Genomic DNA, 25,075 nt, shown 5'->3' with positions numbered 1-25,075 from the left:
AAAAATACACTCACCTGTACTGTGAAATGTAGAAATGCATACAGGTGGTGAAGGACACTGTTTGCACATTCAGTGGCGTGCTGCAGTCTTTATTCCTGTCCTCTGTTTGAAGGTGCAGGACACCGACTGTGATGAAGAAATGCTGTCCAGGACTTAACTCGAGTTTCAGCAGAACATGTGTAATCTGAAAACACATAGCAAAAAAACAAAAAATTTATCTCTGTATAGGGAATATTAAAACAGCAAAGCCCCGTCCTTCTACATCAACATACTGTAGATGAGTAGAGTGGTGAATAAATGTACGATTAGCTGTTTTTTGCTTCCACTATTGGCTAAACATCGGTGCAGCATAACCACACAGGGATAATTATCAGTTTTCCTGTACTGCGTTTAGATGCCTTTCACAAGCTGTTTTACCCTTGAAACATGAGCAAGTTTTTTTTTCTTTGGGATTTTTTCAAAAACACGATGAAAATGGGGGAAAAAAGCAACATGGGAACAATTTTTTGTCAAATCACAAGAAATCAGTAAAAGGTGACAGGAAAACGACCTGAAAATGAGTTTGAAAACAGAGGAAAAAAAATAAATTAAAAAAAATCTAGGGAAAAATGTATTCATCTATATTTGTACATTTTTCAGTTTTGGGGGTCATTTCCTTATCTGTCTAACTTTTACTTAAATGTTTTTGCTTATTTTCAGGTAATTTTCTTGTCACTTTATTTTTTTTAGCTAGTTTTCTCCTAATTTTTGAACAGTGTCTTGTTCAGTTGCTTATTGCTTTGTACTCATGTTTTTAAAATAAGTCAAAACAGTTTGTTCAAGTTTTAAAGGGCTGAAAACTGATACAATATGACAATGTGGTGCAAAAACAACCTTAAACAAATAACAACTTAAATATCAACAACAAATAATAAATATTTAAAACACAAACTGGCCCAAAATTTAGGAGTATAATATCAAAATAACACCACAACAGACAGAAATGTAGCATGCAGCGTGCTGCCTTCAGGTCTCCAGCGTTAGCTTAAAGTAGTGCTAACCGTTAGCTGCGTTAACTTTATATTTAGCGATAACTACGATGTTTGGGACCAAACCATTCAATTATTTAACTAAAACAATGATAAATGCCGACGTAGAGTTTCATACACGCAGAAATTTAGCTACAAACAAAAGAAGCACCGACCTGTCGGTACTCAGCTAAACACCGAGGATCCCGCTGAACACACAAGGTGCAACATGAGAGAGTCCATTAGTGCCGCTGATAGGGGTGATATGGAATAGTCCAAAACGCTGGAGAAACGGGGGGGTTTATACACAGTGTGTATTAACTATCTAATGAATGTTGGTCAACTTTTCTTTAATTTCACAAAAAAAGCTTTAGGCTAGAAATATTTTATTGTTATTGACATCATTATGACCAAATATGGTGTGATGACATCATTGGAGTGGTGTTAAATCCAGGACTTCTTGAAGGAACAGTGCCTAAAATTTTAGAGATTTTGTGGTATCTAGTAGTGAAGATTGCAGATTGTAACCAGCTGACACTTCTCCTGGTGATTATTCCTGAGGTGGTTTTTGTTCAGGAGGTTTTTTTAATGCATATTTTATATTGGAAATATTTTATATTCTAATTTTAACATATTTACTTTTTATTTCTACTTATTTGATTCTTTATGTTTCAAAGCAACTCTATCAGACCATAATTCCCAACCACCCCAGGATCAATACAGTATTTTTTTTAATTCTGATTCAGATTTGGTTATTTCATATTTAAGAATTTGCTTATTTTCTGTTAAAATATGATTGTGTGCTTCAAGAAGAAATGCTTTTTCCTTACATCTTTCTATAAATAGAAATCTTTTACATTATTTTTCACGCTGCTGAGAGAGTACATTGTTATTTAATAAAATAAAAAGACTTTATGGTTTAAACAGGTTATAAGGCACATAATTTGACATGGTGATACATTTTTACATTACAAGGAACAATTTACTTAATGTCGAATATCACAGTAAATTCTTTTAAATGTTAAAATAGCATCATCTGCTGGTCAGAAAATGAAATGTCAACTGTAAGTTATACTTCTGAAGAAGAAAGTGAAATTAATCTGAATTCATCGCTGCTGAACAGAGCCGAGACGCCATTACAGGGTGACAGATCTCTACAAAAAAACACATCAGAAGGACTGAAATCGAAAACTCAAAGGGACACCGATTAGGTGAGTCTTGCTGTTAAAGGATAATCTACATATCAGAGCAAATGGCTGAGAAAACAGCTCTTTTGGAAAGTTTCCTGAGCTGCCATGTGTGTTCAGAGACTTTCAGAGATCCTGTGTCTCTGAGCTGCAACCACAACTTCTGTTCAAGCTGCCTGAAACAATTCTGGGAAAAAGCTAAAAACAAAAACTGTCCCATTTGTAAAAGAAAATCCTCAAAATCAGGTCCTGAAGTGAACTTTGCACTGAAGGAACTGGCTGACTCCTTTGAAGGAAGACAAAAAGCTGGATCATCTGAGACAGAAAAAGAAACAGAGAAAGAGGAGGTGGTCTGTGTTAAACATCAAGATGTCCCTTATTGGTTCTGTAAGGATGAAGACAGAGCTGTCTGTCCTGTCTGTGAGTTTTCTCTCCACCAGAGTCACAAGGTGGTTCCTGTAGAACAAGCAGTCAGTGAGCTGAAGGACGAGCTGAAATCTGACTTAAAGTCTCTGCAGGACAAGAGGGACAAATATGAAAAAGTGCAGGAGACATACAGAGAAGTGAGTCAACACTCCAAGAAGCAGCTGTTGTCCACAGAGAGACAGATCAGAGCAGAGTTCAACAAGCTCCACCAGCTCCTGAAAGAGGAAGAGGAGTCCAGACTGGCAGCTCTGAGGGAGGAAGAGGAGCAGAAGAGGAGGACTCTGAGCAGAGAGATGAGGATGATTGAGGAGCAGATCTCCTCTCTGTCAGACAGTATCTGTGCTGTTGAAGAAGAGCTGCAGAAACACAACGTGGCGTTCCTCAGCAGTTATAAAGACACTCAGAGCAGAGCCAGAGTCCAGAGCTCACTGTCAGATCCACAGCTGCTCTCAGGAGCGCTGATAGATGTGGCCAAACACCTGGGCAACCTGTCCTTCAGGGTCTGGGACAAGATGAGGGACAAGGTCCACTTCAGTCCTGTCATTCTGGACCCAAACACTGCAAACAGCTGGCTCTATCTGTCTGATGATCTGACCAGTGTGAGATGTGGAGACACAAAGCAGCAGCTTCCTGATAATCCAGAGAGAAACACTAACTCTGCCTCTGTTCTGGGCTCTGAGGGCTTCAGCTCAGGGAAACACAGCTGGGACGTGGAGGTGGGAGACCATCCTGACTGGCTTGTTGGTTTGGCTAAAGAGTCAGCTGACAGGAAGGGAGAGAGATATGTCTCACCAAAATATGGAGTCTGGTGTTTATCACTCTTCAGAGGAGAATACACTGATGTTGTTGGTGAGATTGTCCCAGTGAAGAAGAGTCTTCAGAGGATCAGAGTCCAGCTGGACTATGACAGGGGGGAGGTGTCCTTCTACAACCCTGAAGACATGACTCACATCTACACTCACAGAGACACTTTCACTGAGAAACTCTTCCCATGGTTCAATATTAGACCAGCTGGTGATGCTAAAACTGCTGAAATCAAAATCTGTCAAACTGATGTTTGTGTGTGATGCTCAGGGAGGACGTGAGGTCTAAGTGATTCAAGGATCCAAAGTTTTTTTTTTAATATCAGGAATGTTTTCAATGATAAAAAAATATATTTATATTTTCGTAGTACAGAATGAGAAACTTTTACCTAAATTAAGGCAAAGAAATGTTTCTGAGGCTCTTTTGCCAAAATGTTGGTGGGACTTGGCCGAGTAGATTTCATGTTCTTATGTTTTTTAACTTTAAATTCTGTTTTTTTCTCCATGGTTGAGCAGCAACCATAAGTTTGCATGCAAAAACAGCTTTTACTTGAAATCCTGTAATCACAGGAAACCTCATCCTAAAATGTATTTTGTTGTGTTTCACAGGGTCTGACTTTCACAAATAAATGCTTCAGTTTCTTCAGTTATTTTTTTTTTTTTGCAGTTTAGTATTGATGTTCAACAATGATTGAAAGTTTGCAAAATCGTGTCATTCATTTTATGTCACTTTGAGCAAATATTTTTACAGACAACATACTTATCAAGTTGATGTTCATGTATAATTTTCAGTCTGTATACATAGCTCCGCAAGGTGGAGATGAGCACACATTTTTTCTACAGGCTTGTGAGCATTTCGATCATTTTATTTCCACTTAATGTCACAATTTTTTGCTGTATAATATTTTTTCCCTGCACAGCTTTACTAATACCTGACCTTTATTCAGGGGTCTGGTAGTTAACGGTTATCTGTGAAACAATCAGAAGTGACTCAACCTCTTGATCACTGTGTTGGTTATTTTTTTTATTCAATATAATAACCTCAGAAAAAAATATAAGATTGAATTTTTGAGCACTTAAGAGGCTGACTGTTATTTTGTGTTACTGTAGTATCTTCATGTTCATGTTGTGAATAAAAATTGCTACAAAATCAAATGTATGTTTCCTTTTTTGTTTCTCATTCTTGCAGTTTCTGTTGGTGCTGGTAAAAAAAATACACTCACCTGTACTGTGAAATGTAGAAATGCATACAGGTGGTGAAGGACACTGTTTGCACATTCAGTGGCGTGCTGCAGTCTTTATTCCTGTCCTCTGTTTGAAGGTGCAGGACACCTGAAAATCTGAAAAACACATAGCAAAAAAACAAAAAATTAATCTCTGTATAGGGAATATTAAAACAGCAAAGCCCCGTCCTTCTACATCAACATACTGTAGATGAGTAGAGTGGTGAATAAATGTACGATTAGCTGTTTTTTGCTTCCACTATTGCCTCAACATCGGTGCAGCATAACCACACAGGGATAATTATCAGTTTTCCTGTACTGCGTTTAGATGCCTTTCACAAGCTGTTTTACCCTTGAAACATGAGCAAGTTTTTTTTCTTTGGGATTTTTTCAAAAACACGATGAAAATGGGGGAAAAAAGCAACATGGGAACAATTTTTTGTCAAATCGCAAGACATCAGTAAAAGGTGACAGGAAAACGACCTGAAAATGAGTTTGAAAACAGGGGAAAAAAGATAAATTTAAAAAATCTAGTGAAAAATGCATGCATCTATATTTGTACATTTTTCAGTTTTGGGGGTCATTTCCTCATCTGTCTAACTTTTACTTAAATGTTTTTGCTTATTTTCAGGTAATTTTCTTGTCACTTTATTTTTTTTAGCTAGTTTTCTCCTAATTTTTGAAGTGTCTTGTTCAGTAGCTTATTGCTTTGTACTCATGTTTTTAAAATAAGTCAAAACAGTTTGTTCAGGTTTTAAAGGGCTGAAAACTGATACAATATGACAATGTGGTGCAAAAACAACCTTAAACAAATAACAACTTAAATATCAACAACAAATAATAAATATTTAAAACACAAACTGGCCCAAAATTTAGGAGTATAATATCAAAATAACACGACAACAGACAGAAATGTAGCATGCAGCGTGCTGCCTTCAGGTCTCCAGCGTTAGCTTAAAGTAGTGCTAACCGTTAGCTGCGTTAACTTTATATTTAGCGATAACTACGATGTTTGGGACCAAACCATTCAATTATTTAACTAAAACAATGATAAATGCCGACGTAGAGTTTCATACACGCAGAAATTTAGCTACAAACAAAAGAAGCACCGACCTGTCGGTACTCAGCTAAACACCGAGGATCCCGCTGAACACACAAGGTGCAACATGGGAGAGTCCATTAGTGCCGCTGACAGGGGTGATATGGAATAGTCCAAAACGCTGGAGAAACGGGGGGTTTATACACAGTGCGTATTAAATAGCTAATGAATGTTGGTCAACTTTTCTTTAATTTCACAAAAAAAAGCTTTAGGCTAGAAATATTTTATTGTTATTGACATCATTATGACCAAATATGGTGTGATGACATCATTGGAGTGGTGTTAAATCCAGGACTTCTTGAAGGAACAGTGCCTAAAATTTTAGAGATTTTGTGGTATCTAGTAGTGAAGATTGCAGATTGTAACCAGCTGACACTTCTCCTGGTGATTATTCCTGAGGTGGTTTTTGTTCAGGAGGTTTTTTTAATGCATATTTTATATTGGAAATATTTTATATTCTAGTTTTAACATATTTACTTCTTATTTCTACTTATTTGATTCTCTATGTTTCAAAGCAACTCTATCAGACCATAATTCCCAACCACCCCAGGATCAATACAGTATTTTTTTAATTCTGATTCAGATTTGGTTATTTCATATTTAAGAATTTGCTTATTTTCTGTTAAAATATGATTGTGTGCTTCAAGAGGAAATGCTTTTTCCTCACCATTACATCTTTCTATAAATAGAAATCTTTCTTTACATTATTTTTCATGCTGCTGAGAGAGTACATTCTTATTTAATAAAATAAAAAGACTTTATGGTTCAAACAGAGGTTGTAAGGCACATAATTTGACAAGGTGATACATTTTTACATTACAAGGAACAATTTACTTAATGTCGAATATCACAGTAAATTCTTTTAATTGTTAAAATAGCATCATCTGCTGGTCAGAAAATGAAATGTCAACTGTAAGTTATACTTCTGAATAATGGAAAGTGAAATTAAAATCTGAATTCATCGCTGCTGAACAGAGCCGAGACATCATTACAGGGTGACAGATCTCTACAAAAAAACACATCAGAAGGACTGAAATCGAAAACTCAAAGGGACACAGATTAGGTGAGTCTTGCTGTTAAAGGATAATCTACATATCAGAGCAAATGGCTGAGAAAACAGCTCTTTTTGAAAGTTACCTGAACTGCCATGTGTGTTCAGAGACTTTCAGAGATCCTGTGTCTCTGAGCTGCAACCACAACTTCTGTTCAAGCTGCCTGAAACAATTCTGGGAAATAGCTAAAAACAAAAATTGTCCCATTTGTAAAAGAAAATCCTCAAAAGAAGATCCTGAAGTGAACTTTGCACTGAAGGAACTGGCTGACTCTTTTGAAGGAAGACAAAAAGCTGGATCATCTGAGACAGAAAAAGAAACAGAGAAAGAGGAGGTGGTGTGTGTTAAACATCAAGATGTCCCTTATTGGTTCTGTAAGGATGAAGACAGAGCTGTCTGTCCTGTCTGTGAGTTTTCTCTCCACCAGAGTCACAAGGTGGTTCCTGTAGAACAAGCAGTCAGTGAGCTGAAGGACGAGCTGAAATCTGACTTAAAGTCTCTGCAGGACAAGAGGGACAAATATGAACAAGTGCAGGAGACACACAGAGAAGTGAGTCAACACTCCAAGAAGCAGCTGTTGTCCACAGAGAGACAGATCAGAGCAGAGTTCAACAAGCTCCACCAGCTCCTGAAAGAGGAAGAGGAGTCCAGACTGGCAGCTCTGAGGGAGGAAGAGGAGCAGAAGAGGAGGACTCTGAGCAGAGAGATGAGGATGATTGAGGAGCAGATCTCCTCTCTGTCAGACAGTATCTGTGCTGTTGAAGAAGAGCTGCAGAAACACAACGTGGCGTTCCTCAGCAGTTATAAAGACACTCAGAGCAGAGCCAGAGTCCAGAGCTCACTGTCAGATCCACAGCTGCTCTCAGGAGCGCTGATAGATGTGGCCAAACACCTGGGCAACCTGTCCTTCAGGGTCTGGGACAAGATGAGGGACAAGGTCCACTTCAGTCCTGTCATTCTGGACCCAAACACTGCAAACTCTGATCTCCATCTGTCTGATGATCTGACCAGTGTGAGACGTGGAGACACAGACCAGCAGCTTCCTGATAATCCAGAGAGATGCACAAAGTACTCCTCTGTTTTGGGCTCTGAGGGCTTCAGCTCAGGGAAACACAGCTGGGACGTGGAGGTGGGAGACCATCCTCACTGGCTTGTTGGTTTGGCGAAAGAGTCAGCTGACAGGAAGGGAGAGAGTTATGCTTCACCAGAATATGGAGTCTGGTGTTTATTATACTTCAAGGGAGAATACACAAATGGAGCTGGTAAGACTGTCAGAGTGAAGAAGAGTCTCCAGAGGATCAGAGTCCAGCTGGACTATGACAGGGGGGAGGTGTCCTTCTACGACCCTGAAGACATGACTCACATCTGCACTCACAGAGACACTTTCACTGAGAAACTCTTCCCATATTTCAATATTGGACCAGCTGGTGATGCTAAAACTGCTGAAATCAAAATCTGTCAAACTGATGTTTGTGTGTGATGCTCAGGGAGGACGTGAGGTCTAAGTGATTCAAGGATCCAAAGTTTTTTTTTTAATATCAGGAATGTTTTGACTGATAAAAAATATATATATATATATTTGTAGTACAGAATGAGAAACTTTTACCTAAATTAAGGCAAAGAAATGTTTCTGAGGCTCTTTTGCCAAAATGGTGGTGGGACTTGGCTGAGTAGATTTCATGTAATAATTTGATTGTAATGTTAAGCTTTTAATTTTATTTGCACATGTTCAAGGGATGAGCAACAACATTAAATTTGCATTTTCACATTTTGAAGTTTTAAAATAATTAACAAAATATTTACTGTGCAGAAATGACCAAATAGTAAATGTTGGTGTAATAATTCACCTGTTTTTGGACAATATGATTCTAATCTTCTATTTTGCATTTTCTATCTTGATTTCAGTAAATATTGTGATATGCTGAAGATTTGACAATTTTCTGGACATTCGTGTGACTTACATTAACTTTTATGTTTATAATCGCCACATAGGAATGTATATTTTTGGCTACTGTTGTAAAATACATACTGAAAAGTCGGGGTTAAAGGGTGCTTTATCACACTAATGCAGAAGGTCTGTTAATATAACCAATATTGTAATATGACAAAATGTTACAGGCCCATCAAGTGCTGACTTTAAGACTGTGTGGATTAAGGGTGCAACTAAAGACTGTTTCTGTTATCAATTAATGTGCTGATGTTTTATTGATTGAAAAAAAAAACACATAAATAAAAACATTTAAACCTAGAATTTGAGCAAATGTTTGATTCCTCTTTGGGATATTGGCACCAGCACAGATTAATAAGTATAAGTGGCAGTTAAACAACTTCACTTACATTATTCATCCATATGTATTGAAAATATTGACTCCAAAGCTCCGACCTCGTCTTTGAGTTTTGGATGTTGAACTTTAAAGGTTGCCAGCATTGGTCTATTTATCTTTATCTTTATGATTATATAGCAACTTTTAGTTCATAAGTCTTGAGCATTTAAGGTGGAGCTGCTGTTTGTTTCTGTGAATCGTCCGTTAGATGTGAAACGACACATCAGCACCTGAGTCAGTGTTGGATGAGCTGCAGGATTTTTACACTGTGGATCCACTTTATGTTGTATTTAAACACTTCTGGTCAAAACAATGAGAGTACTTTGATCCTGAGTTACTACTATGAATAAAAATCAAAGCAATTTGATGTGTTTGCAAACACAGAAACAGATTCACTTTCTATTTAAATGATCATTTTATTGATAACACCTTAACACATTTTCTTGAAGTTATAGAAACACGTGTAGCACGTAAGAGAACAGAGCAATAATCCGAAGAATCAGAGAACTAGAGGATTAATATTAATATACAGAAGAAACCCAAAGCGACAAAAAGAGACGAGGGGAAACTAGAAAGAGCCGACTGCAGAGAAATGATTGAATCGGGTAGGAAACAGAGGGAATGGGAGAAAGAGTGAAAGACACCGTAGAAAGAGAAGCCAACTCAGTGCTGTCAGCGCAACTTCGTCGCTGGCTGGAGAAAGACGATGGCAGAGGTTCAGAGTTTATCTCAGTAACGCTTCGTCTGACTAAAGAGCTGACAGGAGGGCAGCAGAGCTCACACTGACCTAAAGAGACAGGTACTGTAGTTTACATGTAGGGCTGCACAATTAATCCTTCTCTATCATGATTTTGGCTTTGAGCGTTCACAGAGAATCAGCGTTTCTCAGTGGTGTTTGTACATTTCATTTAAAGAAAGTTTAAAAAAAAAAGTGTCTGGAAACAGTTTTTAATATACGATGAATCGTGGGCGCATTATGAGAAAATGGGACCCCTGGGCACTGACGCAGAGGGCCCCACCACCCCTCCACAGGAGCAGAAACACAGATTTTATAGTTTTTTAGCTGCTGTCTTGAGTATCTTTGTAGTTGCACTTATTCTCTTTGAAGTAATTTTATGTCTTTTTGTAGTAGTTTTCCTTCTTTTTGCAGTCTTTGTTTTATCAGTCTTTATGGTCATTTTGAGTCTGTCTGTTATTGTTTAGCATCTCTTAGCAGTCTGTGTACGAGGTTTCTTTTTTTGTCATTTTTATGCACCTCTTTTTAGACATTTTGAGTCCATTTGTAGTTGGAGTCTCAGTTAGTCTCTCTTTGTTTTTGAAGCATTTCTTTGTAGTTATTTTGTGTCTCTTTGTAGTCAGTTTGCGTCTCTTCATGGTAATATGAGTGTCTTTGTCGTCATTTTGAGTTTCTTTTGAGCTGCTTTACATCTTGTCCCTCAATAAAAATAATCAAAATAATTGTAACTCTTTCTGTGCCTTTGCAGCTGTTTTGCATCTCTGGAGTTATTAAATCTCCTCTTTAGTCATTTTATGTTTTTTTTGTGGTCATTTGAAGTCTTTTTCTAGTTGCTTTATATCTTTTTTTAATAAATACTTTATTGTAATAGTTCCTTTGCTCTCTTCCAGGCAATTTGTTCATGTTTTTTGCAGTTTGCTTTATATCTTTTTGAAGTCAGTTTGTGTCTCTTTATGTTTTTATGTTTTGTCTTCTTACATTTCGATCTTTGCATCCGTTCTGCATCTCTTTGCAGTTTTATGTGTAGGCTGTTATATTACTCTTTTTTTTGTTAATCTTTTTGTGTCTCTTTGTAGTCATTTTGAGTATCTTTTTAGTTACTTTCACTTCCTGTCATCACTTTTGAGTACTTTTGTGTCTCTTTGTGGTTGTTTTTCCTCTTTATGTTAGTCTGTCTGTGTCTTTTGAGGCGTTTAGCATCTCTTTTACTTAGATTCTATCTTTTTGTGGTCATTTTGAGTCTTTTCCTGCTCGCTTCATTTTAGTTTGAGTGACATTTTTTAGGTGAAAGCCAGGGGGGCCCTGGTCTAGTTCCTGGTAGGCCTGTTCGCTAATCCATCCATGGAGGAATAAAGGAGAATGATTTAGTTCCCCAAGATTACTGAGGAAAAACAATCAGATATCAACACCACGATCATAATGTTTTTTTTGGTCATAATTGTGCAGCCCTGATCAATAATAAAAAAGGAAGCTTTTTCTTATTCTACAGTGATAAACTGCTGTTGTCTCTGACTGGATTGTCTGTTAGATTTGACACTAAAGTCAACTTATTGTGCAGCTACATTAGAAGCATCAGTGTGCCATCCGTGTGTGTTTGTGCTTTACTTTGTGTGCCCGCGCCCCCTGCTGGAGCTCCACTCACTCTTTGAGCTGCCTCTAATCGCTCAGTTGGACTCGAGTGCCGTTCCTCAAAGTGACACGCAGCCTCAGCGAAGCACCGGCCACTTTTGTTCTCTCAGCTACGTACAAAAGGCCGCCGTTCTGCACTGACAACACAGAGCCCCAGAGAAAAGCATGCCAAATAATCTTCATAACATCATCATCACTGTCAACATCCTCATAGTGCCACAGTCTTTAACATCATTATCATCCAGTTCATAATATTCCTCTTCATTATATCATCTTGAGACAAAAATAGTTATATGCACTTAAAAAGCTGAGAAAATAGACAGAGAAAGGTCGAGCATTCGGTAGAAAATGAGAAAAACAAATAAAAAGGAAAACACCAAAAAACAAGTGTCCCGTTGACTGTCATGCAAAGAAAATGCCAGCTACGCTGCTAGTTAGTTGCAGTTGTGTAATACTGTGAACTCCCTCGTTTTAAATATGTGAATCCTATTATATTGATTTTCAAGGCTAGTAAACACACTATAAGAAGAACAGAAGAACAACACTTTTGTACTGTACATGCTGCTATCTCTTCTTTTTTTGGGGGGGTGGGGGGGGCAGGGGATGGGGGTCACGTCTGGTTAGCACGATCACGCATGAACGCCCTCACGTAACCTTTGACCTTTTAGCATTAGAACAGGGTCAAATAACACTGTTACTGGATGAGACACGAGTACAATACAACAACTCAGTGGTTCACCTTGAAAAAAAACTTAATTTGAAGGAAAAAAAAGAAGCTTAATCACCTTCAAAAAAGGCAATGAAGCTTTTGGAGGGATAGTTCACACAAAATACAACCCTATAAGTGACAGATGTCCCACTCTGGCAACGTCCATTAGTGCCGCTGATAGGGGTGATATGGAATAGTCCAAAACGCTGGAGAAACGGGGGGTTTATACACAGTGCGTATTAAATAGCTAATGAATGTTGGTCAACTTTTCTTTAATTTCTCAAAAAAAGCTTTAGCCTAGAAATATTTTATTGTTATTGACATCATTTTGACCAAATATGGTGTGATGACATCATTGGAGTGGTGTTAAATCCAGGACTTCTTGAAGGAACAGTGCCTAAAATTTTAGAGATTTTGTGGTATCTAGTAGTGAAGATTGCAGATTGTAACCAGCTGACACTTCTCCTGGTGATTATTCCTGAGGTGGTTTTTGTTCAGGAGGTTTTTTTAATGCATATTTTATATTGGAAATATTTTACATTCTAGTTTTAACACATTTACTTCTTATTTCTACTTATTTGATTCTTTATGTTTCAAAGCAACTCTATCAGACCATAATTCCCAACCACCCCAGGATCAATACAGTATTTTTTTAATTCTGATTCAGATCTGGTTATTTCATATTTAAGGATTTGCTTATTTTCTGTTAAAATATGATTGAGTGCTTCAAGAGGAAATGCTTTTTCCTCACCTATACATCTTTCTATAAATAGAAATCTTTCTTTACATTATTTTTTACGCTGCTGAGAGAGTACATTGTTATTTCATAAAATAAAAAGACTTTATGGTTTAAACACATTTTTACATTACAAGGAACAATTTACTTAATGTCGAATATCACAGTAAATTCTTTTAATTGTTAAAATAGCATCATCTGCTGGTCAGAAAATGAAATGTCAACTGTAAGTTATACTTCTGAAGAAGGGAAAGTGAAATTAAACTGAATTCATCGCTGCTGAACAGAGCCGAGACGCCATTACAGGGTGACAGATCTCTACAAAAAAACACATCAGAAGGACTGAAATCGAAAACTCAAAGAGACACAGATTAGGTGAGTCTTGCTGTTAAAGGATAATCTACATATCAGAGCAAATGGCTGAGAAAACAGCTCTTTTTGAAAGTTTCCTGAGCTGCCACGTGTGTTCAGAGACTTTCAGAGATCCTGTGTCTCTGAGCTGCAACCACAACTTCTGTTCAAGCTGCCTGAAACAATTCTGGGAAAAAGCTAAAAACAAAAACTGTCCCATTTGTAAAAGAAAATCCTCAAAATCAGATCCTGAAGTGAACTTTGGACTGAAGCAACTGGCTGACTCTTTTGCTGAGAGACTGAAAACTGGATCATCTGAGACAGAAAAAGGAGAGAAGACACTAATGTTTGTGTGCAGTAAACATCAAGAAGAGCCTAGATTGTTCTGTAAGGATGAAGACAGAGCTGTCTGTCCTGTCTGTGAGTTTTCTCTCCACCAGAGTCACAAGGTGGTTCCTGTAGAACAAGCAGTCAGTGAGCTGAAGGACGAGCTGAAATCTGACTTAAAGTCTCTGCAGGACAAGAGGGACAAATATGAACAAGTGCAGGAGACATACAGAGAAGTGAGTCAACACTCCAAGAAGCAGCTGTTGTCCACAGAGAGACAGATCAGAGCAGAGTTCAACAAGCTCCACCAGCTCCTGAAAGAGGAAGAGGAGTCCAGACTGGCAGCTCTGAGGGAGGAAGAGGAGCAGAAGAGGAGGACTCTGAGCAGAGAGATGAGGATGATTGAGGAGCAGATCTCCTCTCTGTCAGACAGTATCTGTGCTGTTGAAGAAGAGCTGCAGAAACACAACGTGGCGTTCCTCAGCAGTTATAAAGACACTCAGAGCAGAGCCAGAGTCCAGAGCTCACTGTCAGATCCACAGCTGCTCTCAGGAGCGCTGATAGATGTGGCCAAACACCTGGGCAACCTGTCCTTCAGGGTCTGGGACAAGATGAGGGACAAGGTCCACTTCAGTCCTGTCATTCTGGACCCAAACACTGCAAGCCGCTGGCTCTATCTGTCTGATGATCTGACCAGTGTGAGATGTGGAGACACAGACCAGCAGCTTCCTGATAATCCAGAGAGACACACCAGGTATACAGGTGTTCTGGGCTCTGAGGGCTTCAGCTCAGGGAAACACAGCTGGGACGTGGAGGTGGGAGACCATCCTCAGTGGCTTGTTGGTTTGGCTAAAGAGTCAGTTGACAGGAAGGGAGAGAGATATGCTTCACCAAAATATGGAATCTGGTGTTTGACACTCTTGAGTGGAAAATACATTGATGGAGCTGGTAAGATTGTCCCAGTGAAGAAGAGTCTCCAGAGGATCAGAGTCCAGCTGGACTATGACAGGGGGGAGGTGTCCTTCTACGACCCTGAAGACATGACTCACATCTGCACTCACAGAGACACTTTCACTGAGAAACTCTTCCCATGGTTCAATATTAGACCAGCTGGTGATGCTAAAACTGCTGAAATCAAAATCTGTCAAACTGATGTTTGTGTGTGATGCTCAGGGAGGACGTGAGGTCTAAGTGATTCAAGGATCCAAAGTTTTTTTTTAATATCAGGAATGTTTTCAATGATAAAAAAATATATTTATATTTTCGTAGTACAGAATGAGAAACTTTTACCTAAATTAAGGCAAAGAAATGTTTCTGAGGCTCTTTTGCCAAAATGTTGGTGGGACTTGGCCGAGTAGATTTCATGTTCTTGTGTTTTTTAACTTTAAATTCTGTTTTTTTCTCCATGGTTGAGCAGCAACCATAAGTTTGCATGCAAAAACAGCTTTTACTTGAAATCCTGTAATCACAGGAAACCTCATCCTAAAATGTATTTTGTTGTGTTTCACAGGGTCTGACTTTCACAAATAAATGCTTCAGTTTCTTCAGTTATTTTTTTTTTTTTGCAGTTTAGTATTGATGTTCAACAATGATTGAAAGTTTGCAAAATCGTGTCATTCATTTTATGTCACTTTGAGCAAATATTTTTACAGACAACATACTTATCAAGTTGATGTTCATGTATAATTTTCAGTCTGTATACATAGCTCCGCAAGGTGGAGATGAGCACACATTTTTTCTACAGGCTTGTGAGCATTTCAATCATTTTATTTCCACTTAATGTCACAATTTTTTGCTGTATAATATTTTTTCCCTGCACAGCTTTACTAATACCTGACCTTTATTCAGGGGTCTGGTAGTTAACGGTTATCTGTGAAACAATCAGAAGTGACTCAACCTCTTGATCACTGTGTTGGTTATTTTTTTTATTCAATATAATAACCTCAGAAAAAAATATAAGATTGAATTTTTGAGCACTTAAGAGGCTGACTGTTATTCTGTGTTAGTGTAGTATCTTCATGTTCATGTTGTGAATAAAAATTGCTACAAAATCAAATGTATGTTTCCTTTTTTGTTTCTCATTCTTGCAGTTTCTGTTGGTGCTGGTAAAAAAATACACTCACCTGTACTGTGAAATGTAGAAATGCATACAGGTGGTGAAGGACACTGTTTGCACATTCAGTGGCGTGCTGCAGTCTTTATTCCTGTCCTCTGTTTGAAGGTGCAGGACACCGACTGTGATGAAGAAATGCTGTCCAGGACTTAACTCGAGTTTCAGCAGAACATGTGTAATCTGAAAACACATAGCAAAAAAACAAAAAATTAATCTCTGTATAGGGAAAATTAAAACAGCAAAGCCCCGTCCTTCTACATCAACATACTGTAGATGAGTAGAGTGGTGAATAAATGTACGATTAGCTGTTTTTTGCTTCCACTATTGGCTCAACATCGGTGCAGCATAACCACACAGGGATAATTATCAGTTTTCCTGTACTGCGTTTAGATGCCTTTCACAAGCTGTTTTACCCTTGAAACATGAGCAAGTTTTTTTTCTTTGGGATTTTTCAAAACACAATGAAAATGGGGGAAAAAAGCAACATGGGAACAATTTTTTGTCAAATCACAAGAAATCAGTAAAAGGTGACAGGAAAACGACCTGAAAATGAGTTTGAAAACAGAGGAAAAAAAATAAATTAAAAAAATCTAGTGAAAAATGTATTCATCTATATTTGTACATTTTTCAGTTTTGGGGGTCATTTCCTTATCTGTCTAACTTTTACTTAAATGTTTTTGCTTATTTTCAGGGGGTTTTTTTTTAGCTAGTTTTCTCCTAATTTTTGAACAGTGTCTTGTTCAGTTGCTTATTGCTTTGTACTCATGTTTTTAAAATAAGTCAAAACAGTTTGTTCAGGTTTTAAAGGGCTGAAAACTGATACAATATGACAATGTGGTGCAAAAACAACCTTAAACAAATAACAACTTAAATATCAACAACAAATAATAAATATTTAAAACACAAACTGGCCCAAAATTTAGGAGTATAATATCAAAATAACACGACCACAGACAGAAATGTAGCATGCAGCGTGCTGCCTTCAGGTCTCCAGTGTTAGCTTAAAGTAGTGCTAACTGTTAGCTGCGTTAACTTTATATTTAGCGATAACTACGATGTTTGGGACCAAACCATTCAATTATTTAACTAAAACAATGATAAATGCCGACGTAGAGTTTCATACACGCAGAAATTTAGCTACAAACAAAAGAAGCACCGACCTGTCGGTACTCAGCTAAACACCGAGGATCCCGCTGAACACACAAGGTGCAACATGAGAGAGTCCATTAGTGCCGCTGATAGGGGTGATATGGAATAGTCCAAAACGCTGGAGAAACGGGGGGGTTTATACACAGTGTGTATTAACTATCTAATGAATGTTGGTCAACTTTTCTTTAATTTCACAAAAAAAAGCTTTAGGCTAGAAATATTTTATTGTTATTGACATCATTATGACCAAATATGGTGTGATGACATCATTGGAGTGGTGTTAAATCCAGGACTTCTTGAAGGAACAGTGCCTAAAAGTTTAGAGATTTTGTGGTATCTAGTAGTGAAGATTGCAGATTGTAACCAGCTGACACTTATCCTGATGATTATTCCTGAGGTGGTTTTTGTTCAGGAGGTTTTTTTAATGCATATTTTATATTGGAAATATTTTATATTCTAATTTTAACATATTTACTTCTTATTTCTACTTATTTGATTCTTTATGTTTCAAAGCAACTCTATCAGACCATAATTCCCAACCACCCCAGGATCAATACAGTATTTTTTTTATTCTGATTCAGATCTGGTTATTTCATATTTAAGAATTTGCTTATTTTCTGTTAAAATATGTTGGTGTGCTTCAAGAGAAAATGCTTTTTCCTCACCATTACATCTTAATTCTTTGCACAAACAGAAATTTTTCTTTACATTATTTTTCACGCTGCTGAGAGAGTACATTGTTATTTAATAAAATAAAAAGACTTCATGGTTCAAACAGAGGTTGTAAGGCACATAATTTGACAAGGTGATACATTTTTACATTACAAGGAACAATTTACTTAATGTCAAATATCACAGTAAATTCTTTTAATTGTTAAAATAGCATCATCTGCTGGTCAGAAAATGAAATGTTAACTGTAAGTTATACTTCTGAAGAAGAAAGTGAAATTAAAATCTGAATTCATCGCTGCTGAACAGAGCCGAGACGCCATTACAGGGTGACAGATCTCTACAAAAAAACACATCAGAAGGACTGAAATCTAAAACTCAAAGGGATACAGATTAGGTGAGTCTTGCTGTTAAAGGATAATCTACATATCAGAGCAAATGGCTGAGAAAACAGCTCTTTTGGAACGTTACCTGAGCTGTCATGTGTGTTCAGAGACTTTCAGAGATCCTGTGTCTCTGAGCTGCAACCACAACTTCTGTTCAAGCTGCCTGAAACAATTCTGGGAACAAACTAAAAACAAAAACTGTCCCATTTGTAAAAGAAAATCCTCAAAATCAGATCCTGAAGTGAACTTTGCACTGAAGGAACTGGCTGACTCCTTTGAAGGAAGACAAAAAGCTGGATCATCTAAGACAGAAAAAGAAACAGAGAAAGAGGAGGTGGTGTGTGTTAAACATCAAGATGTCCCTTATTGGTTCTGTAAGGATGAAGACAGAGCTGTCTGTCCTGCCTGTGAGTTTCCTCACCACCAGAGTCACAAGGTGGTTCCTGTAGAACAAGCAGTCAGTGAGCTGAAGGACGAGCTGAAATCTGACTTAAAGTCTCTGCAGGACAAGAGGGACGAATATGAAAAAGTGCAGAAAACATACAGAGAAGTGAGTCAACACTCCAAGAAGCAGCTGTTGTCCACAGAGAGACAGATCAGAGCAGAGTTCAACAAGCTCCACCAGCTCCTGAAAGAGGAAGAGGAGTCCAGACTGGCAGCTCTGAGAGAGGAAGAGGAGCAGAAGAGGAGGACTCTGAGCAGAGAGATGAGGATGATTGAGGAGCAGATCTCCTCTCTGTCAGACAGTATCTGTGCTGTTGAAGAAGAGCTGCAGAAACACAACGTGGCGTTCCTCAGCAGTTATAAAGACACTCAGAGCAGAGCCAGAGTCCAGAGCTCACTGTCAGATCCACAGCTGCTCTCAGGAGCGCTGATAGATGTGGCCAAACACCTGGGCAACCTGTCCTTCAGGGTCTGGGACAAGATGAGGGACAAGATCCACTTCAGTCCTGTCATTCTGGACCCAAACACTGCAGACCGCTGGCTCTGTCTGTCTGATGATCTGACCAGTGTGAGACGTGGAGACACAAAGCAGCAGCTTCCTGATAATCCAGAGAGATGCACTGTGTATTCAGATGTTCTGGGCTCTGAGGGCTTCAGCTCAGGGAAACACAGCTGGGACGTGGAGGTGGGAGACCATCCTCACTGGCTTGTTGGTTTGGCTAAAGAGTCAGCTGACAGGAAGGGAGAGAGTTATGCTTCACCAGAATATGGAGTCTGGTGTTTAACACTCTTCAGAGGAGAATACACTGATGTTGTTGGTAAGACTGTCCCAGTGAAGAAGAGTCTCCAGAGGATCAGAGTCCAGCTGGACTATGACAGGGGGGAGGTGTCCTTCTACAACCCTGAAGACACGACTCACATCTACACTCAGAGAGACACTTTCACTGAGAAACTCTTCCCATATTTCAGTATTGGACCAGCTGGTGATGCTAAAACTGCTGAAATCAAAATCTGTCAAACTGATGTTTGTGTGTGATGCTCAGGGAGGACGTGAGGTCTAAGTGATTCAAGGATCCAAAGTTTCTTTTTTAATATCAGGAATGTTTTCTTTTGTTTAACAGTTGCAGACAATTCCAGCTAGATCTTTATAAGTGTGAGGTCTGTTATTTGAAATTTTTTTTAACAAACTGCATGATGAAACACATTCCCTGATTGTTGTTTGATAAAAAAAAAAAAAAAAAATTCCTGGTACAGAATGAGAAATGTATACCTAAATTTATGCAAAGAAATGTTTCTGAGGCTCTTTTGCCAAAATGTTGGCGGGACTTGGCCGAGTAGATTTCATGTTCTTGTGTTTTTTAACTTTAAATTCTGTTTTTTTCTCCATGGATGAGCAGCAACCATAAGTTTGCATGCAAAAACAGCTTTTACTTGAAATCCTGTAATCACAGGAAACCTCATCCTAAAATGTATTTTATTGTGTTTCACAGGGTCTGACTTTCACAAATAAATGCTTCAGTTTCTTCAGTTGTTTTTTTTTTTTGCAGTTTAGTATTGATGTTCAACAATGATTGACAGTTTGCAAAATCGTGTCATGCATTTTATGTCACTTTGAGCAAATATTTTTACAGACACCATACTTATCAAGTTGATGTTGTTCATGTATAATTTTCAATCTGTATACATAGCTCCGCAAGGTGGAGACAGAGCACACATTTTTTCTACAGGCTTGTGAGTATTTCGATCATTTTATTTCCACTTAATGTCACAATTTTTTGCTGTATAATATTTTTTCCCTGCACAGCTTTACTAATACCTGACCTTTATTAAGGGGTCTGGTAGTTAACGGTTATCTGTGAAACAATCAGAAGTGACTCTACCTCTTGATCACTGTGTTGGTTAATTTTTTTATTCAATATAATAACCTCAGAAAAAAATATAAGATTGAATTTTTGAGCACTTAAGAGGCTGACTGTTATTCTGTGTTAGTGTAGTATCTTCATGTTCATGTTGTGAATAAAAATTGCTACAAAGTCAAATGTATGTTTCCTTTTTTGTTTCTCATTCTTGCAGTTTCTGTTGGTGCTGGTAAAAAAATACACTCACCTGTACTGTGAAATGTAGAAATGCATACAGGTGGTGAAGGACACTGTTTGCACATTCAGTGGCGTGCTGCAGTCTTTATTCCTGTCCTCTGTTTGAAGGTGCAGGACACCGACTGTGATGAAGAAATGCTGTCCAGGACTTAACTCGAGTTTCAGCAGAACATGTGTAATCTGAAAACACATAGCAAAAAAACAAAAAATTTATCTCTGTATAGGGAATATTAAAACAGCAAAGCCCCGTCCTTCTACATCAACATACTGTAGATGAGTAGAGTGGTGAATAAATGTACGATTAGCTGTTTTTTGCTTCCACTATTGGCTAAACATCGGTGCAGCATAACCACACAGGGATAATTATCAGTTTTCCTGTACTGCGTTTAGATGCCTTTCACAAGCTGTTTTACCCTTGAAACATGAGCAAGTTTTTTTTTCTTTGGGATTTTTTCAAAAACATGATGAAAAAGGGGAAAAAAAGCAACATGGGAACAATTTTTTGTCAAATCGCAAGACATCAGTAAAAGGTGACAGGAAAACGACCTGAAAATGAGTTTGAAAACAGAGGAAAAAAGATACATTTAAAAAAATCTAGTGAAAAATGCATGCATCTATATTTGTACATTTTTCAGTTTTGGGGGTCATTTCCTCATCTGTCTAACTTTTACTTAAATGTTTTTGCTTATTTTCAGGTAATTTTCTTGTCACTTTATTTTTTTTAGCTAGTTTTCTCCTAATTTTTGAAGTGTCTTGTTCAGTAGCTTATTGCTTTGTACTCATGTTTTTAAAATAAGTCAAAACAGTTTGTTCAGGTTTTAAAGGGCTGAAAACTGATACAATATGACAATGTGGTGCAAAAACAACCTTAAACAAATAACAACTTAAATATCAACAACAAATAATAAATATTTAAAACACAAACTGGCCCAAAATTTAGGAGTATAATATCAAAATAACACGACCACAGACAGAAATGTAGCATGTAGCGTGCTGCCTTCAGGTCTCCAGCGTTAGCTTAAAGTAGTGCTAACCGTTAGCTGCGTTAACTTTATATTTAGCGATAACTACGATGTTTGGGACTGAACCATTCAATTATTTAACTAAAACAACGATAAATGCCGACGTAGAGTTTCATACACGCAGAAATTTAGCTACAAACAAAAGAAGCACCGACCTGTCGGTACTCAGCTAAACACCGAGGATCCCGCTGAACACACAAGGTGCAACATGGGAGAGTCCATTAGTGCCGCTGATAGGGGTGATATGGAATAGTCCAAAACGCTGGAGAAACGGGGGGTTTATACACAGTGCGTATTAACTATCTAATGAATGTTGGTCAACTTTTCTTTAATTTTACAAAAAAAAGCTTTAGGCTAGAAATATTTTATTGTTATTGACATCATTATGACCAAATATGGTGTGATGACATCATTGGAGTGGTGTTAAATCCAGGACTTCTTGAAGGAACAGTGCCTAAAATTTTAGAGATTTTGTGGTATCTAGTAGTGAAGATTGCAGATTGTAACCAGCTGACACTTCTCCTGGTGATTATTCCTGAGGTGGTTTTTGTTCAGGAGGTTTTTTTAATGCATATTTTATATTGGAAATATTTTATATTCTAGTTTTAACATATTTACTTTTTATTTCTACTTATTTCATTCTCTATGTTTCAAAGCAACTCTATCAGACCATAATTCCCAACCACCCCAGGATCAATACAGTATTTTTTTTTATTCTGATTCAGATCTGGTTATTTCATATTTAAGAATTTGCTTATTTTCTGTTAAAATATGATTGTGTGCTTCAAGAGGAAATGCTTTTTCCTCACCATTACATCTTTCTATAAATAGAAATCTTTCTTTACATTATTTTTCACGCTGCTGAGAGAGTACATTGTTATTTAATAAAATAAAAAGACTTTATGGTTTAAACAGGTTATAAGGCACATAATTTGACATGGTGATACATTTTTACATTACAAGGAACAATTTACTTAATGTCGAATATCACAGTAAATTCTTTTAATTGTTAAAATAGCATCATCTGCTGGTCAGAAAATGAAATGTCAACTGTAAGTTATACTTCTGAATAATGGAAAGTGAAATTAAAATCTGAATTCATCACTGCTGAACAGAGCCGAGACGCCATTACAGGGTGACAGATCTCTACAAAAAAACACGTCAGAAGGACTGAAATCTAAAACTCAAAGGGACACAGATTAGGTGAGTCTTGCTGTTAAAGGATAATCTACATATCAGAGCAAATGGCTGAGAAAACAGCTCTTTTTGAAAGTTACCTGAGCTGCCATGTGTGTTCAGAGACTTTCAGAGATCCTGTGTCTCTGAGCTGCAACCACAACTTCTGTTCAAGCTGCCTGAAACAATTCTGGGAACAAACTAAAAACAAAAACTGTCCCATTTGTAAAAGAAAATCCTCAAAGGACATTCTAGGAGTGAACTTTAGTCTGAAGCAACTGGCTGACTCTTTTGCTGAGAGACTGAAAACTGGATCATCTGAGACAGAAAAAGGAGAGAAGACACTAATGTCTGTGTGCAGTAAACATCAAAATGAGACTAAATTATTCTGTAAGGATGAAGACAGAGCTGTCTGTCCTGTCTGTGAGTTTTCTCTCCACCAGAGTCACAAGGTGGTTCCTGTAGAACAAGCAGTCAGTGAGCTGAAGGACGCGCTGAAATCTGACTTAAAGTCTCTGCAGGACAAGAGGGACGAATATGAACAAGTGCAGAAAACATACAGAGAAGTGAGTCAACACTCCAAGAAGCAGCTGTTGTCCACAGAGAGACAGATCAGAGCAGAGTTCAACAAGCTCCACCAGCTCCTGAAAGAGGAAGAGGAGTCCAGACTGGCAGCTCTGAGGGAGGAAGAGGAGCAGAAGAGGAGGACTCTGAGCAGAGAGATGAGGATGATTGAGGAGCAGATCTCCTCTCTGTCAGACAGTATCTGTGCTGTTGAAGAAGAGCTGCAGAAACACAACGTGGCGTTCCTCAGCAGTTATAAAGACACTCAGAGCAGAGCCAGAGTCCAGAGCTCACTGTCAGATCCACAGCTGCTCTCAGGAGCGCTGATAGATGTGGCCAAACACCTGGGCAACCTGTCCTTCAGGGTCTGGGACAAGATGAGGGACAAGGTCCACTTCAGTCCTGTCATTCTGGACCCAAACACTGCACACAGCAGACTCTATCTGTCTGATGATCTGACCAGTGTGAGAAATGGAGACACAAAGCAGCAGCTTCCTGATAATCCAGAGAGACACACCAAGTATGTAAATGTTCTGGGCTCTGAGGGCTTCAGCTCAGGGAAACACAGCTGGGACGTGGAGGTGGGAGACCATCCTCGCTGGCTTGTTGGTTTGGCGAAAGAGTCAGCTGACAGGAAGGGAGAGAGTTATGCTTCACCAAAATATGGAATCTGGTGTTTATCACTCCTCAGAGGAAAATACACTGATGGAGCTGGTAAGACTGTCCCAGTGAAGAAGAGTCTTCAGAGGATCAGAGTCCAGCTGGACTATGACAGGGGGGAGGTGTCCTTCTACGACCCTGAAGACATGACTCACATCTACACTCACAGAGACACTTTCACTGAGAAACTCTTCCCATATTTTGGTATTGGACCAGCTGGTGATGCTAAAACTGCTGAAATCAAAATCTGTCAAACTGATGTTTGTGTGTGATGCTCAGGGAGGACGTGAGGTCTAAGTGATTCAAGGATCCAAAGTTTCTTTTTTAATATCAGGAATGTTCGATTAAAAAAAATATATATTTTCGTAGTACAGAATGAGAAACTTTTACCTAAATTAAGGCAAAGAAATGTTTCTGAGGCTCTTTTGCCAAAATGGTGGTGGGACTTGGCTGAGTAGATTTCATGTAATAATTTGATTGTAATGTTCAGCTTTTAATTTTATTTGCACATGTTCAAGGGATGAGCAACAACATCAAATTTGCATTTTCACATTTTGAAGTTTTAAAATAATTAACAAAATATTTACTGTGCAGAAATGACCAAATAGTAAATGTTGGTGTAATAATTCACCTGTTTTTGGACAATATGATTCTAATCTTTTATTTTGCATTTTCTATCTTGATTTCAGTAAATATTGTGATATGCTGAAGATTTGACAATTTTCTGGACATTCGTGTGACTTACATGAACTTTTGTTTATAATCGCCACATAGGAATGTATATTTTTGGCTACTGTTGTAAAATACATACTGAAAAGTCGGGGTTAAAGGGTGCTTTATCACACTAATGCAGAAGGTCTGTTAATATAACCAATATTGTAATATGACAAAATGTTACAGGCCCATCAAGTGCTGACTTTAAGACTGTGTGGATTAAGGGTGCAACTAAAGACTGTTTCTGTTATCAATTAATGTGCTGATGTTTTATTGATTGAAAAAACATCTGGAATACCAAAAAATAAATAAATAAAAACATTTAAACCTAGAATTTGAGCAAATGTTTGATTCCTCTTTGGGATATTGGCACCAGCACAGATTAATAAGTATAAGTGGCAGTTAAACAACTTCACTTACATTATTCATCCATATGTATTGAAAATATTGACTCCAAAGCTCCGACCTCGTCT

The 25,075-nt window shown here is 38.0% G+C and overlaps 6 protein-coding genes across 8 annotated transcripts in view; 5 read left to right on the top strand and 1 right to left on the bottom strand.

The window, feature by feature from the left end:
• susd2 (sushi domain containing 2) overlaps nt 1-21,741 on the bottom strand; it is a 76,444-nt gene extending 54,703 nt beyond the window's left edge. Inside the window, exons 1-5 of one of the 3 annotated variants that reach the window (XM_088076433.1) lie at nt 21,644-21,741; nt 20,477-20,646; nt 15,733-15,902; nt 4,647-4,763; nt 15-184 (exon numbers count right to left, since the gene is read on the bottom strand). In XM_088076433.1, the coding sequence (XP_087932559.1) occupies nt 15-69 (55 nt within the window). In that variant the 5' untranslated portion in view covers nt 70-184; nt 4,647-4,763; nt 15,733-15,902; nt 20,477-20,646; nt 21,644-21,741. Of the gene's footprint in view, nt 1-14; nt 185-1,183; nt 1,279-4,646; nt 4,764-5,759; nt 5,823-15,732; nt 15,903-20,476; nt 20,647-21,643 lie in introns of those variants that run through there. The other 2 variants (XM_088076434.1, XM_088076435.1) reach the window with 2 other exon arrangements.
• LOC121940356 (zinc-binding protein A33-like) lies at nt 1,924-4,578 on the top strand. The gene has a single exon (XM_042483143.2). It carries the CDS (start codon nt 2,260-2,262, stop codon nt 3,685-3,687), a length of 1,428 nt encoding a protein of 475 aa, XP_042339077.2. The 5' UTR covers nt 1,924-2,259; the 3' UTR covers nt 3,688-4,578.
• On the top strand, nt 6,713-9,048 carry LOC148189690 (zinc-binding protein A33-like). The gene has a single exon (XM_088076438.1). The coding sequence runs from the start codon at nt 6,850-6,852 to the stop codon at nt 8,275-8,277; it is 1,428 nt and encodes a 475-aa protein (XP_087932564.1). The 5' UTR covers nt 6,713-6,849; the 3' UTR covers nt 8,278-9,048.
• LOC148189689 (nuclear factor 7, ovary-like) lies at nt 13,207-15,152 on the top strand. Its single transcript, XM_088076439.1, has one exon. The coding sequence runs from the start codon at nt 13,348-13,350 to the stop codon at nt 14,773-14,775; it is 1,428 nt and encodes a 475-aa protein (XP_087932565.1). The 5' UTR covers nt 13,207-13,347; the 3' UTR covers nt 14,776-15,152.
• On the top strand, nt 17,781-19,893 carry LOC148189688 (E3 ubiquitin-protein ligase TRIM35-like). Its single transcript, XM_088076441.1, has one exon. It carries the CDS (start codon nt 17,979-17,981, stop codon nt 19,404-19,406), a length of 1,428 nt encoding a protein of 475 aa, XP_087932567.1. The 5' UTR covers nt 17,781-17,978; the 3' UTR covers nt 19,407-19,893.
• Nucleotides 21,742-22,590: 849 nt separating the features above from the next.
• Nucleotides 22,591-24,936, top strand: LOC148189687 (nuclear factor 7, brain-like). The gene has a single exon (XM_088076430.1). It carries the CDS (start codon nt 22,733-22,735, stop codon nt 24,158-24,160), a length of 1,428 nt encoding a protein of 475 aa, XP_087932556.1. The 5' UTR covers nt 22,591-22,732; the 3' UTR covers nt 24,161-24,936.
• The last annotated feature ends 139 nt before the right edge of the window (nt 24,937-25,075 follow it).

The sequence above is a fragment of the Plectropomus leopardus genome, chromosome 4, assembly GCF_026936395.1.
Source record: "Plectropomus leopardus strain MGB_pleo_1.0 chromosome 4, ASM2693639v1, whole genome shotgun sequence".
In the NCBI taxonomy this organism is placed as follows: domain Eukaryota; kingdom Metazoa; phylum Chordata; class Actinopteri; order Perciformes; family Serranidae; genus Plectropomus; species Plectropomus leopardus.
This window is presented reverse-complemented; position numbering and strand designations above follow the sequence as displayed.